Source organism: Etheostoma cragini, chromosome 3 (genome assembly GCF_013103735.1).
Source record: "Etheostoma cragini isolate CJK2018 chromosome 3, CSU_Ecrag_1.0, whole genome shotgun sequence".
In the NCBI taxonomy this organism is placed as follows: Eukaryota; Metazoa; Chordata; class Actinopteri; order Perciformes; family Percidae; genus Etheostoma; species Etheostoma cragini.
In genome coordinates this window covers 14,482,136-14,498,141 of record NC_048409.1, presented here as the reverse complement: position 1 = coordinate 14,498,141, position 16,006 = coordinate 14,482,136, and the positions used below count along the sequence as shown (strand labels likewise).

The following is a 16,006-nucleotide window of genomic DNA, read 5'->3' as shown; positions in this document are numbered from 1 at the left end:
GCTACAGAACCAAACCTCAAGAATATATTTCAATTCGGTAACACTTTACAATAACACACATAACATTTGAGTAGTTACCAGGGAACAAATAAATGAAAGGAATTAAATGCTAGTGAACTATTAGTTAAGGACTAACTCCTAATCAGAGAGGGCACAAAACTAGTAACGACTCACTAATTAACTTAATTAATTAATTAATAACCCCCCAAAGTAAAGTAATACATTATACTGAGTATGTACAAAGTATTTCCTCATCACTTCATCATTATTTTATGATTACTTACACTTTCCGTGTCCCTTGTGCTTTTCACTAGCCTGTTAATCCTCTATGCTACTATAGCACTCAAATAGGAATTATTAGAAAGTAGGCTACTTAAAACTTATTACTAATTCATAAATTATCAACTAGTTCCTGATTAGTTCCTTATTTATTTCTTAGTAAACTAGTCGTTGGATAGGTTGTAACATTTAAAAAGGAGTGACCCATGAACTAATGACTCACTAGCAGGTAGTTCCTTTTTAAATCCTAATTTGTTTGGATAACTACTCCAATTTTGGGTACCTCATTGTAAAAGATCAATATGATTTGAAGACTGGATTTTAGACATTTATGAATCTCTGCCTCACCGGATGTAGGAGCTCATTTCCGAGGTGAAAAAGGAGTACTGAGTAATCAATTACTGTTCCTGAGTAAAGCCAAGCCATGCACGCACTGGTGTATCAGCAGCAGATGACGAGGCGCGCAGACTGTCAGCCCCGCACCGCTGCTCGGTTTAAAGCCACAGGATTTGGATTAAATAGCTTGTGAGAGGACCGATGAGCCTTGAGCGCGGGAGGGGAGGGAGCTTAAGGCTGATTTTTATCTTTTACCGGATCGAGAAGGGGAGGAGGCACGGAGAATGAGTTATTCTTGTAGCAGCACATAGCCTGTTTGCTGCACGGTGCATCGGCCAGCGCGCAACTAAAAGCTGCGACGCAAGTAAATCGGCTTCTGCGGCGACGACGCCGAGAGCATCAGAAAGCCTCTGCTCCTGTCAGGTTGCGCACCGAACACCATTCTTCTGTTGGACATGAAAGTGCAGCAGGGCTGCAACTCATCAGACATGGGGATCCCGGTTACAACTGAAGAAGAATTGCGCAGAAATTCCGTAATAACGCCCGATGATGTGCTCGGGCTGCAGAAGATCACCAAGAGTAAGTAACCTGCTACTGTAATTAACATGATGGGAAGAGTATTTAAAGCAGTACAGTTAAGAGTAGATTAGTGGAACCCATCTTCTGCTGTTGTTTCCTTGTTTATGTGCCCTGTCGTGTAGAATGTACTCCCTGCGTTAATTTACTGTTTTAATTAGCTGTCTCGAGGAACTGGACACAGATACCATGGACAGCGACACAGTCTGATAGGAGCTCAGAGTCTCTAGCTTTAAAGTAGACTTAAAACCGGTGAGGATCACACACAGTCCCAGTCACTTACTGTACATGTTTAATGTCTTACCCAAGGACTAATAGGTTACACTTTGATTTATTTATTTTGATTGGACCTTAGATGTGGCTTGTTAGGTTTTCCAATGTCACTAATAATACTAATGTGTGTGATTGTGGGTGTTTGCATCTCTCTGTGTCTGAGTGTCTAGGCATTAAAAGAGAGAGAAGGTGACTGTAGTTCTTCCTGGTGTGCTTCTCAAATCCTGCTGAAAAAAAAAGAAATCTCTTCACCTGAAGACACCTGTGGCTCTGTGGTAACAGGTGGCCAGAGATGTGATCCGCCGATTATAGCTTGTCACAGACAGTGGTTAACTGGAACAAATACAAGAGAAGAATATGATCAGGCTGTTGATTAACATATTATGGAAACTGTTTCCAGATTATGTCATGGAAACAGGACAGGGTAGGCTCTTCAAGGTGACTGGTGTGCCTGGTCTCAAGCCTGTTCATTAGCAGGGTGTCAGAGGAAAGGAGTTTCACAAACTTTCAACTTCTGTTTCATGAGTGCTACATAATATCATACACTGTCACTATGATTCCCTTGTGTATAGTGTCAAAATGATGCGGGACTGAGGATGGAAATGTGAAACAAGCAAGGGTCTAAGTAGTTTGTGGAAGTGGGATGGAGTCAAAACTAGATACCTGAGGTAGTTGGTTTAAAGAAGAAAATGTGATTAGCGGAATCTACTTCGTATTTCTAATGATGAACATGATAGTTCATTGTTGACATATATACATTTAGCAAATATGAAAAATGAAAAATCTTGACTCAAGGTCTCTTTTTTTAAATGTGCTTTCACAATCAAATTGGTTGTTTGGTCTTAAACTGAAAACACAAGACAAAACAGTGTTATTATTGTTTTCTGAAAGGTAAATTTGCATTAATTACCAATAATTCATATTCATAGCAGTAGTTGACAGTGAAGTCTAAGTCAAAACTGAACCCTCTCAATCCCCCCCCCCCCCCCCCCCCCCCCCCCCACACACACACACACACACACACACAATTTGACCAACCAACTCCCTGCTTCATCAGTTTTCATTTGATGCCTGCTAGTTCTAATCGGAAGATATATTTGGAGTATCTACTCAAAGTGAGTTGGCTTTTGTAACATCTCAACAATGCCACTGATGTTCATATGGAACATTTGGGTTTATAAAAATGAACTGACGTTGAATCTGCTTCCTTGTTTCCTGTTAAGTGATGAGAGAACACAAAAGTCTCTCCAAGGCCCAATCATTTTAAACGACAGACCACACCACAGAGAAAATCCATTGTGTGCCGCGCAATTCAGGGTATCATTTTCTGCTGCATAAAAAAGGAAAATCGAGGTGTGAAAAGAGGGAAGTAGAATATGCCTCACCCTGCAGGGTAAATTACTTTTTCAGTTGTGCTTTTGGGACATTAATGCCACCATTTTGGGGCAGCCTAGCTCCAGTCTGTCACAGTGGTTCACTGCTGATAAGCAAGGCACAGCACCTCATTGTCACATAGGCGCAGAGGAGAAGAAATATAATCCAGCTAGCAGAGAAGCTCTGCTGTGATATGAAAAATGGCACATTATCAGTTTACTGTTCACTTGATGCATGATTTATGATATGCAGGAGGGCAGACAGATGTAAACAGAAAAAAACGCTGTTACAGAATAAATGTTACGTTTATAATAGACATCTTGTAGGATTCCCATAACAAGAATTAGAACAAATGCTGATGGACAGAAAACGTGTGAAACAGAAGTATCCTTGGATTTTGAGGAAACTTCCACTGTTAAACGTGTGTGTGTGTGTGTGTGTGTGTGTGTGTGTGTGTGTGTGTGTGTGTTTCATCCTGTTCAGTGCATTTCTGAAATTGTTTTTGTGTTTCCTGGAGTGGGCAATCACAGCAAGATTTATAGGATTTTTCTGTTGATAAAAAGGGAAGACATGCCTCGTAATTGGACTGCAAGTGTTTTTAAAGGGAAACCACAAATTCAAAAGATGCACTCTTCCGTTTAGTCAAAGGAACCTCAGAGCTCATGATCCCTGGTCTAAGTCACTATTAGACCATTGTTGTTCAGACCGGAAAGTGGCCTGAGTTAAAACAGGGGTCTGCATTGGCGGGAACGTATTGTCAAGGAACTGGTGAGACAATAAAATACAATCCGGGAAGTCCAGTTTGAGTAACAGATTAATGCGTTTAAAGGTTTATTTGTAATACTCACAGTTGGGTTTGTACAACTCTGGAAAGTTATCATGGTGCCAAAGCTGTGAATTAACTTCAGATCAACTTTAACATACATTTTAGCAAGGACTTTACATTTTTTCTCCTTTCACTTTAACTGTAAGTGGAGGGACCTCTTAATGTCCAGAATTTAACAGGAGGAATAATAACAGCAGGCAAAACCTCATTCAATGTCCTTATGAGCACTACTATGTAGTACATAGTAGTGTACTACTATGACTACTGTTTTAAGACAGACTTTAGACATTTGACAGGTTTGCTTGGGAAAAGCATTCATGGTGTTGCACTGATACTCATAAAAAGAGAAGAAAGTAGTTGTATGGTAAGTTATTGGTGTCTTTCTAGATCCCATTACAATGTATTTAGAATAAAAGTGAGTAAATTTCCAATTAGAAGCAAGATACCTTCATAAAGTAAAATCAAAGTTGGAATTTTTATCTAATCGGAGGTAAAAGCTCCACCACACTAGACCCTTTGTTTTACTACTGGTATTTGACTCAAAGAATATACATTTCTTTGTAATGTTGCCTTATTCAAATTATTTACTCAGAACAGCCTGGTTCCTATGCCCCTAATGGAGGATCAATTATTTGGCTTTAATAAGTCTGGGACACAGAGCAGTGCTTTATTTACGTCGGGCGGGATTTCCACTCTGTGATGTCTGCCAACACAATGGATACAGCTTTAATTTAAACTGATTGGTGCAGCTGGTTCTTAATCTCCCATGCACAGCTGTCACAAGGTTACTCTTTCATAGTGATTTGACATGGAGAGAAGTAATCAACACACTCTCATGATCTGTCTTTTACCAGTTACTCTTGCTCTTTGAATCAGGCAATTTTATCTAAACTTAAGATCATACTAACTCAGTATTAGAAATTGTATCAAATACATAATATTGTACTGATTGTACTGTTCTACGAGTTTGACTTCGAGCTTGATCAATAACTCAGGGATAACTGGCTAATGCTGATTTTTCAAGCTGAGGCTTTGTGTTAAAGGAGCACTATTAAATAGCATTATCAGGTTGATACTGGTATTTTGTGTTTGTACTAGGACATGTGTACATGCTTTAATGTTCAAAAAAACATTTATCTTTCTCACACTATTTCACCTGTATGCAGTCTGTGGATGAGACCCTCTGCTGGACCTCTTGTCACTTGCCCCCCTCCGATAAAGCCCAGTCTACTCTGATTGGCCAGCGTGTTTCCTGGAATCTCCGCTGCGCTTACGTTTTTTCGCAGTTGAAACTACTGCAACAGAGTATAAAGCAGGACTTTGTACCGTAAAAAGTCACAAATAAAGACTTTGAAATCAAATAATACAAAACCAGACATGTCCCAGCAGTAATGCTACCCCGGAATTGGGGAGAAATAACCAGCATTGGCTGGCAAGATTACAGCTATCAGGCGTTAGCATGCAGCTACTTAATAGTTAGCAGTATGCTAACCTTAGATTGTACTGAAACAAAGGCCTTTTTTACCATCAACAATCTTCAACAAGGCTTCTGAGCCAAATACTACCCAATCAAACATGTTTCAGTAGTAATGCAACCCGGAAATTGGGGAGAATTTAACAAAATTGGCAACCAATCCTGCCTACCTGGAGCAGATGACCAATCGTAGAAGGCCAGAGAAGGCTGGCTAAGTGTTGCTTAACTCTTAGCCCAGTGTAGGAAAAAAAACCCAGAGCTGAACAGTTGGCAATCTGGACATTTCAGCTCACGGGATTTGTTTAAAATATGTTTACGTCTTTATTTGGCCATGTGTAACATGAAATTCCAACATAACATTGTAGATATGACAGAAAATATGGAAAAGCATAATATGTCCACTTTAAAGGCCCACACTTCCATCTGTGTGCCTTTCGGATTTCAATTGACAAAACCGGAAAAATTTGCAGTCTACACTATCCATGTTTATTTTTAGCTAGCTTTGTTCTTTCAGGTTTCTGGTACTAAATCATATTTGCTCAGACCAACATGCAGAGAAGACCCTCTTTGTACCAATAAGAGGTGAATAATCCTAAAGACCTTGTCACTGCTGGAAGCGAGATGGCAGATACGGAGGCCAAGATACAGACAGCGGCGGCATCAATTTCTCCACAAGGCCAATGTTCCCATTATTTCCAGATCGTTGATGATATACCTCTTAAATAGCACAAGTGAGTCTGTGAGTTTAGACCAGATCAACTAAAGAGTGATTTGTCTTTGAAGAATAGTTTAAGGCTAGCCTGGATGCCATCTGAATGTAGCCCCCCACACAACATTCGAGGTTCGGACTAGAATCTGATCTTGACAATGTCAGGCTTTTTAAAAGCCCCAAAATAGATAAAACTTATTCAGTCATTGATACCGTAACTGCAATAGCACACCAAAACACATTCCTATTTATCATATTCTATTCATGTATGATGTGGTAGTTTAGTGGAGACAGTAAATGTCCCACCTGACAGTTCTGTAAGATCTAAATCAGATTAAACAGGGATGATCCTAAACAGAACACATCCAATGTCGCCCTCGCTTATCATTTAATTTGTATAACTTTATCTATACATGTATTAATCCAATGGGGAAAATGTATACCCAGTAGACCTACACAAGGAACCTTGCTTTCATTAAGGAAATTGACAGACGTCAAAGACAGTATAGTAAAAGAGACATCAATTGAAATATTTATCTGATTACAAAACCTCTTGGTCCTTGATTGCTTTTAAATTTATTTCAGCCAAAATATTCCTCAGCTGTGAAAAAGTTTCTCTTTTATTTGCCTTTTTTATCTTGATTTTACAAACAGGATTTTTCAATGTTACACAATCTCATCCGTGTTAGGAAAATGTATTAACATATTAACGTAAACGTATTAATGTATTTTTTGGGGAAATATGTGTCTTTGCTGTATAATTGTGTTACAGTAATTATACCACTCTAAGATTGGTATCACTCGTCTAATCTAACATGTCTTGTTTATTTAATAATTTTACGAGTTAAGCAGATAGGTGGATTTTGTTTCCTTTAGACAGAGCCGGCTAGCTTGGGAGATACACTTATTCCCTTTATGCCAAGAGTTAGATGAGAAGATCTCATCTTTCATGTCTGTATGCTAAACATAATGCTAAAGATTGTACCACAAAGACTGGAAAACAGCTTTCAGAAATAACAGAGGCCACCTGCCAGCACCTCTAATTAACACTTTATGTCTTGTTTGTTTAATAACTCAAAACCAGGCTAGCTGTTTCCTCCTGTTTCCAGTCTTAATGCTAAGCTAAGCTAAGCTAAGCTAAACTAATCATTTCTTGGCTCTAGCTTCTTATATATCTAGACATGAGACATGACATGAATCTAACTCTCGGCAAGAAAAGGAAGAAGCATATCCCAAACAACCAAACTATGTCTTTTTTGTCTTCGTGGTTCAGTGAGCTTAGATCACAATATAAAAATGTATAAAAAATATGTTTTTCCTCTTGGTGATGCATGCCAGAGAAAGATAAGAGAAAAAAAATCTCATCTGCATTCAGCTGTTCGGAATGCAACCTCTCTGCAAACCTCAACGCTTTGCCAGTTTGCCTACAGGTGTTGTTACCTGACAGACATGAAACAACATGCCATGCACAGGTTCACTGTACATCATGATGAGAACATCAAGGTGTAATGCTAATGTCACATTATCTGCCTACAGCTATGGATTATTTGAACATAGAGACAAGTAAACATGTCTGCATTGTTCTTCCTCATGTTGTTCGCATAGAACGGAGACCACAGGGTCAAGTGGAAAGAATAAGGCATGTGAGAGCTATCCCTGAGTCTGTAACTCAGGGCTAATCTTGGGGATTAGGGAGCTATAAATGGCAGCACGCTTGTTCTTAATAAATGCCCCTTTGGTGTCAGACAGGCTCTGTGTATCTTAACACAGGAACACAGCATGACTCAAGCCTTGGTGTTAATTTTACTCTCTTTAGAGGGGCTGCTGTCAGAATGATCTTTTCGGGACTGTATTGACCTATGTATTATGTTTAACAAGAATCAGCTGTCAGTCTTTGGGTCTATGACTGATGTGTGTTAACATAGATGAGATTGACTGTGAAAAAGCACACAGCAAAATCCATTGTATGGCTAAAAACGTGAAATAAGAAACATCGAAATCACGATAAAGTGAAGGTAGAAAGACCAATGTGTAATTATGGCGGATCACATGCACTGAGAGTTAATGTCATGTTTCCCCACTGGGACAATAAAAGATATTGTAATCGATCAAGTCAAATTGTAATTGAAGTCACTGTTGACTCACACCTTCTTAATATTCTGCATCAGATCAGCACATCCTGATTCCTCCTAGTGAAATCAGGCAAAAGGAAGCCCTCAGTCTATAGGAGGAGGCCCCAGGTTGGTATCTTCTTCAAACGTGTAACATTGAATTTGCATGCCGCTGATGTCTAACCTGAGATACTCTCACTTTGATTCGCTGCACCTTGTTGTTGCAGAGCAGCCAGGTGGATGAGGGGAAGGAAAAAGACAGGCTAATCGAGCTGGCACACTATCAGAAGGAGCGTTGCTAGGTGACAGTGTTGAAGGAAGTGAAGTGGAGCACTTCTTGTGTGTGTGTGTGCGTGTGTGTGTGTGTGTGTGTGTGTGTGTGTGTGTGTGTGTGTGTGTGTGTGAAAGAAAAAAGAAAGAAAGACAGAAAGAACATGTATGTCATGGTTTCCAGGTGATTCATGAAGAAGGGAGATAGTAACTAATGGATTATTTTGCATGAAGTTAAAGTTTTATAGTAATTTCAATAGTTTGGTTGGACACTTTGCATGGATGCACAGTTAGCAGGGATAATTTCCTTCCCACACAATCTATTCCTAAAAGAACAATGACTGCAATATGTTTTTTCTTTTTGCCACACCGCTCTAACTACTTTTGTTGGAGCCAGGGCAAATTCCTAAAGGAATACTTCAAACATTTGGGAAATTGTCCATAATCTGAGAGTTAGACAGTATGATAGAAACCACTCTTGTGTCTACATGGCAAATATCCAGCTAAATAGCCAGCAGCTTGTTAGTTATCTTAGCATAATAACCGGAATCTTGGTTGAATTGAATCAAAGTCTGCCTACCAGCACCTCTAAAGCTCACTAATTAACACATCATATGTTGTTTCTTTAATCCGTACAACATGTCAAAATGTCTCGGGAGTTGTGGTTTTACAGGTGTTTGTGTGCCAGACTATTTCATGGTCAGGCTAAACTATATTGACAGGAAAAAGAAGAAAAAAAAAGTACTGTGAGCATCGAGCTGGTTAGATAAATCATGTTAATTAGACTTTTTTCTGATGACTAGGATATTATCTTGATTACCAAGTTCTGAAAGCCTCTGTGCAGAATGAATTACTGAATCATTTAATTACTCCTGGGGGCCATTTGTAAATCATTGATTAGTCCCAGCTGTATGTTTTCAGAAACCAGTTTGAAATTAATCTGCATTTTTTTGACGAAAGTCTGTGCAAAAATAAGAAATTTGTTGTGTAATGATCCTAGTCTTGTACAAATGCAAGCCAAGACATCTGGTATTGCTGTGAAACGAGGCCCTGGTTCATCATAAAAAAGACTGTGACAAACTGCAGTCTATAAAATAGGATGAGGTTCTGTCAAGATGTTTGACAATTGTTTTTCTCAAATGTGCACTATCCTCTCAGTATCCTCCATCTCCATGTGTCTCTCTCTCTCCTGCTGTCTGTCTTTCACAAACTGAAAATGACTCATTGTTCAGTGAGTGTATTTTGATCCTTTTTCCCTCCTCAAAGCTCACACTTAATTTTGTTGTCCCCAAACAATAAGCATCACAAAAGATCTGTTTTACTACCCCTACAAACCTCTAAAAGACAGTACAGTCAGTCGTCATCAGTCAAGCTGCTCCATGTGCAGAGGCCATGAAATCAAAGTGGTGTAGTCTAGAGTTGGTGCTCTGGGTTTAATACGACTGTGGGAGTGATATGGTTATGTGTGAATCCGTGTACTGGACTGGGTGAAAGTGCCTTCACTGGCTGAGGACTTTTGCAGCAGCTCCATGACAGCTACACAAGATACATTCAGAGCATTCTGCCAACGTATTTTCAAATAGTGCTATTTTTTGTCAGAAATGGAGAAACGGATACAAAACACTTTAGAAACACTATTTCCCTTATTGGACTTTGCACTGAGGGAAACCAATGGCTTGTAACCTCTCTATTGATGTATTGAGATGATAAAATAGTCAATTAAGACTGTCAAAAGACAAACATGAAGACAATGTTAAAAGGACAACAATTACAATAGAATATTTAAGCAGAAGATGCAGCAGTTCCACTTGTGGAACTGTGTGAGTGTGTTTATCTTATTTGGACCTTCATTGTTCACCCCTAACAGTCCTTTAAATTTGTTGCATGACGTCATCAGTAAGAAAGACTCTTCAACCCTTACGCAACTTAGAGCGCTAATAATACCTGCCCCTACCGTAACCCTAAGGAGATAGTACAGTAGGTAGGCGTGCGTGTAAATGCATGTGTGTGAGACACTCCCATCCCAACCAGCAAGTCCATGTGATGGTAAAACACAATAAGCCTCTTAGGCTAATCTTGCCCCTTTGGGAGAGGACTGTCTCAGTCTTGCTTACACACACACGCATGCACGCATGCATGCACACACACACACACACACACACACACACACACACACACACACACAGTGCCAGCAGAACAAATGCCGAAATTAACACCCGACCACCCGCCAAATGCAGGTGAATTTTGCAATTGGCGGGTAACACTGTCAATCTAACTGCCACAATGGCAGGTAGCCAATCAGAATTGTGTGATTCAGACACATAACAATCAGTAAGCAGGAAGACATTGATTGACAGCCGGGGGCCCCTATCGCATTTCATTTCTCGTAACAATCCCAGCAGTGCACCAACTGACCAAGCGGGAGTGAGAACGGGTCAAATTAATTTCCTTGTTTCTGATATGAAGATGAGACGTGTGTGACTCGAACAGCTCACATTTACCAACAAAACGTACAGCGAAAGACGTCCTGCCAACATGTACACATTTTAACATCAATGTACACTGAAACGTTTTTTCACTATAAACTTGCTACTGTTTCAATCCTATCGGCTCGCTGCAGCGGACGGGGCTTCTACTACTTTTCCTTTGCGACTGGCGCACACACATACACATAAACACACACAATCACACACGGTGGATGCAGGAAAAACTGCAGATGAAGGCAGTGAGTGAAGAATGAAGATGTCAAACTTTGTCCAAATGAATGACCTAAATTGAGGACAGCTACATCATTGTGGGTTCAATGATAAGTTAAAGTCCAATAAATAGGCTACTTCATCAAACCACCGGCAGGTGTTGCCTAAAGTGTTTATGTTGACGCTTTCGCCTGTGACTGTCCATCCTATTTAATATCTCAAGATCAATACAGTGTTAAAAGCAGAGAATATGCTGTTTCATTGAGATCCTCTAACAATTGTAGGTCATCCAAAAGTTTTTTTAATTCATCGTGGAATTACATTGTCTTTGTAACAGAAATACATTATTGTGAATCCAAAAATTAACTTACAAATCTCCTTTTGGTTTGCAAACTGTCAACCCAGCGTCACGTCTCGTTTGTAGCTTGTAGCCATTAGCTCCAGCATTCCAGCAGGTTATGTGATGTCTTTGTGGCCCTTCCAGAAGTTTAGTAATCCAGCTGGGAGGACAGTGACTTTTCTAAGAATTTATTAGAAGTAATTCCAAAGTGATAAATCCATGACTGAACGGCTATTTAATCACCGTTCTTTATATAAATAATAATAATCCTACACTCACTTCAGGCAGGATCCAAGAGGTGCTAATTGATTGTTTGATTGTTAATTGAATGTGGCATTTAGTCAGCCAATAGAAACCCCTGGTGGGAGGGACTCGTGTGTGTGTGTGTGTGTGTGTGTGTGTGTGTGTGTGTGTGTGTGTGTGTGTGTGTGTGTGTGTGTGTGTGTGTGTGTGTGTGTGTGTGTGTGTGTGTGTGTGCATTGGAAATTAGACACAGAGAGGGCAGGTGGACACCTTGGAGGCTGAAAGTGTGATTTAATTAATAATTATTGGGATTTCAATCTCCAGTTCTTTAAATAAAATTAATCAAACTTAAAAAAACAGAAACCTCACCCCAACATAACTAATAATTACAGACATAAAACAAGTGGTGAAAACAAAGAAAATTGACAATAGGCAGAAACTAAACATTTAATGCACAAAAACGGAGAACAGAAGGCTCAGAAATTACCTCGATAAAACACTTAATGTGCATCACATTGTACTACATATAAACATTAGTGACATTAAAGCTTAATTCTGAAAGTTCCGGTCACCCTGTTCTTTTTAAGTAGCCTACTTATCAATCTGGGTTCAGCGTCGGAAGCATTGACTGTAAATCTAAGGTCGGAAAACAAGAAGCAGGCTGGTGAATTGAATGAATGTTGTTGAGGTGTTTTATATTTAACAACATTTAATTTTACCCACTGTATTGTACGCATACATTTTCTCCATAACCTAAACCTGTCTGAAAGACTGTGTACGTATGGTTGGTGTCATACTTGGCACAGAGAAAAATCTGATGTGTAGAAAATAGTATCCTTGGCCTTTTTGTGAGGTTAGTGGGGAGCATCATAAAAACAAGGTCAGGGGAATGTATACAGCATGGAGCAGGCTTACGGATGAATAACATCAGTTCAAACTTGACTGGAACAACAGATATAACGGTATCTTGGCAGGCAATGTATTATTAATTAACAGCTTGCTGCCTGACATGAAAGGTTTGCTTCATTCCCAGTGATTTTAGGAAAAGAGAAGAAATAGACAGTTTGTCATATCTGGATGAGAACAAAGTAGTTTCTCTCTTTTCCAGATTATCTTTGTTCTCCAGAAGAAAATGTCCATATGATCGACTTCACCAGGTTTAAAATCCGTGACATGGAAACAGGAACGGTCCTGTTTGAGATTACGAAACCTCCAACACCAGGTCAGCTCCAATCCTTGGGAATAGATTACAAGACAGATCCACAGCTTTATGCATATATTGTGAAGAGACTACATTTTTTGTTAGGTGATATGTGCCACTTATTTTTTTTTGTATATCTCCCGGTCCATGGAAGGAATTTTATTATTTATCCTGCTAGATTTTATTGTAAGATATTTTTTTGTCTCCATTACTCTGCAGAAGATAAGCCAGCATAGACAATGTAATAATGGATATAATAGACATTATTCATGTCAGGCATTTAAAAACTTGTATGTGAGGTGTACTTCTAATTCTATACTTTTCTTTTAAATGTCTTCTCTTTAGCTGGAGGCAAAAAGCACTGTGACCCTAACGCTGGCCGTTTTGTTCGATACCAGTTCACCCCAGCCTTTCTGCAGTTGCGACAGGTTGGAGCCACGTAAGTTGTCATTCAGTGTGTATTTGAAGAACGTGAGAAAGAGGAGAGAAAGAGAAGTTGAATGATGTAATAATATCCGGTCAACCCTGCTGCACTGATAGAAGACACATACCGGATGTGGGAGATATGTGGGCGTCAGAGTGGGACGGCAGGCTGACAATAACAAGTGTGAACATACAGAGCAGCCAAACCCACCTGCTGAGTCAGGCACCAAACAGCTGTCAGTGGTCATGAGTGGTGTTCATCAACAGACTCCTACTCTTATTTCAACCCCAAAACTGACTCATACAGATAATTTAAGCTTAAATGAAAAAGCTCAATGCATATTGATATGTTTTGTGTATCGTATAGTATTAGAGTTAAATTAAAGTGTTATTTCTTATTTAGCACATGACCATTCTGGAAGACCAATTTAAAGGACATTACATTTTTACAAGTTCAGGCTTTCATTATCATCTGACACTGGCTCCAAAAATAAGTCAATTTCAATACTTGCTGAGCTCTGGCAATCCAGCAACATCACTAAAATGACGCCCGGCTAGGTTGTACATGGGTTAGTTTAACTTTTATTTGTATTTTCATGATCTATTTTGTCCCCCAATTTGGACAGACTGTTTGGTCTTTGCCGTGGCCCGAGCAGCGGAGTCGTTACATTCGTCCAATGAAGCAGAAAAGTAGAGCAGAGCAGCATAATCTGCAAAAACATTTGATTTAGGGTTCGCTCCACTGACCAATTATCAACCTGGATAGAAAGTAGACATCTGTGAGATCACAAATATTACTTTGAATTCACAACCTTCTCCTGAGCTCATTAACAGTTCTACTGTCCAATGACACGGGAACGGTTTATTATCAACACTGCTAGCCAGTGTGTAGGTGGCTCCATGTGTTGGTGTGTTGGTGTGTCGGTAATCTCGGTATGTTGGAAGCTGTAGTGTCCTTCTGCAGAGACTTGATAGGATGCCAGCGCTATTCAACAGGGTGACTTAATGTGCCGAATTCAGTCAAGCTGCAACTTCCGTGCCTAAAAAGTGAAGCCAATTAGGAAGTGCCTTAACCCTCCCTTCTATCTAATTTACACTGGCTCCAAAAATAAGTCAATTTCTATACAAGTCTATGGGGAAACGACCCTACTTCTTACTTATTATTACCTCAATAAACATTTTCATAACGAGTTTATGGATTCAGTTGATAGTCTTAAGTCTTCTTCATTACGGCATAATGTTCATTTTGTAAATTATGTATTATAAGATGTGTTATAGACGATACACACAATAAAGCAGGTGATGCTTCAGTGGCATGGCTACAAGCCGACCTGTCAATAACGATAGAGGTTTAGCAATGCTTATCCATGGCCCTGTGTGCATTAAAATGGCATGTTTTAGTTAATCCTAGTTTAAATAAACTGGAATTAACCTTTATAAGGTACTTGACCTTTGAGCAGTCCCAAAACTTTGAAAACATTTGCTTCCAAGTTGGTTCATTAATTCCCTGCCCATGTTTCTACAGCGTGGAGTTCACAGTGGGAGACACACCCATCAACAACTTCCGCATGATTGAGAGACACTACTTCCGCAATCAGCTGCTCAAGAGCTTCGATTTTGAGTTTGGCTTCTGCATGCCAAGCAGCAAGAACACATGCGAGCACATCTACGAGTTCCCCGCACTGTCCGAGGACATCAGTGAGTGTCACACACAATACGCCAACACACATGTGACCACAAGAGACAAACACATCCACACAGAGACGTGTTATTGTGATAACAGGATTCAAAATCCTGAGTTTTGTGTGTCTCTTTTCTCTCTCAGTGCGCGAGATGATCCTGCACCCTTATGAAACGCAGTCTGACAGCTTCTACTTTGTGGACAATCAGCTGGTGATGCACAACAAGGCAGATTATTCCTACAGTGGGGGGCCATAGGAAGACTTTCCTCCACCTTTTCACTCCACCCTGCTCTAGACATTTTCCTTGTACCACTTCAGGACCAGAAACAGATGAACAAATGGACGATTCTCTGACATTAAATGCTCTTATCTCACTTCTGTTAACTCCATACATTTTTCATTCAGCTGGCAGACCAATAGATTTCCCCCTTTGACCCTTTGCAGAAACATCGACTCCTGCCAGTTTGATTACCAGTTTGCATCAGAGTGTGTGAGCGAGTGTGTGGGCAACAAACACATGCAGTGTCTGTACATACTGTTGATTTCAGTCTGTATATGTGGGTTCCAATTGATCATCAGGAATTCTTGTTGATTCATTTACATTTTGTGTTTTGATAGCTATTAATATGAAGGGAAAAAGGATGACAGTGAGTCAGAAACGCATCATGAAACATAGAGAGCAATGAAGTCACCCTAAACATTTTTAATAATAATGAATCCACTTATGGTTTGTATAGAAAGCTCATTGCATTTTTACTCCTGAAGTTTCTTAAATTCTAGTAGTACACATCTGAAGGATTCACACTGTCGCCATTTATTTGAACAACAAACAGAAATGTGTACTTTGTCCATGTAAACGTGTCGTTTGTTGTATGTTTTCATGTAGTACTAGAACTACTTCAGGAGTATTTTTAAATAAATAGCCACTTGAAGTGTCAGAAAACCTATAGGCCTACCATACCAATTTTGATATTCAGTACGGTCTCTGTAATACTGAACTATGTGTATACTTTAGTTATGATGAATGTTTTAAGTATAAAATGAAGTTTTGACAGCGGAAATTCCATCACTGCAATAAATATGGGTTTTTATCAGAATCTTGACTTCCATTTGGTTTTTTTTTTCACAAAAGATGAAACAAAAAAAAGTACTTTGTATGCGAACATTAACGGTAAAAAACAGTAGACAATTAT

The 16,006-nt window shown here is 39.5% G+C and overlaps 1 protein-coding gene across 2 annotated transcripts; it reads left to right on the top strand.

Annotated features, from left to right (window-relative positions):
• Window positions 1–876: 876 nt before the first annotated feature.
• Window positions 877–15,906, top strand: unc119a (unc-119 homolog a (C. elegans)). 2 transcript variants are annotated; one of them, XM_034865431.1, is made up of 5 exons: window positions 877–1,194; window positions 12,616–12,729; window positions 13,057–13,147; window positions 14,657–14,829; window positions 14,957–15,906. In XM_034865431.1, the coding sequence occupies exons 1-5, from the start codon at window positions 1,071–1,073 to the stop codon at window positions 15,067–15,069; spliced, it is 615 nt and encodes a 204-aa protein (XP_034721322.1). In that variant the 5' UTR covers window positions 877–1,070; the 3' UTR covers window positions 15,070–15,906. The 2 variants fall into 2 exon arrangements, with proteins under 2 accessions (XP_034721322.1, XP_034721317.1); XM_034865426.1 differs by having other exon boundaries at window positions 881–1,194; window positions 13,054–13,147.
• Window positions 15,907–16,006: the final 100 nt, after the last annotated feature.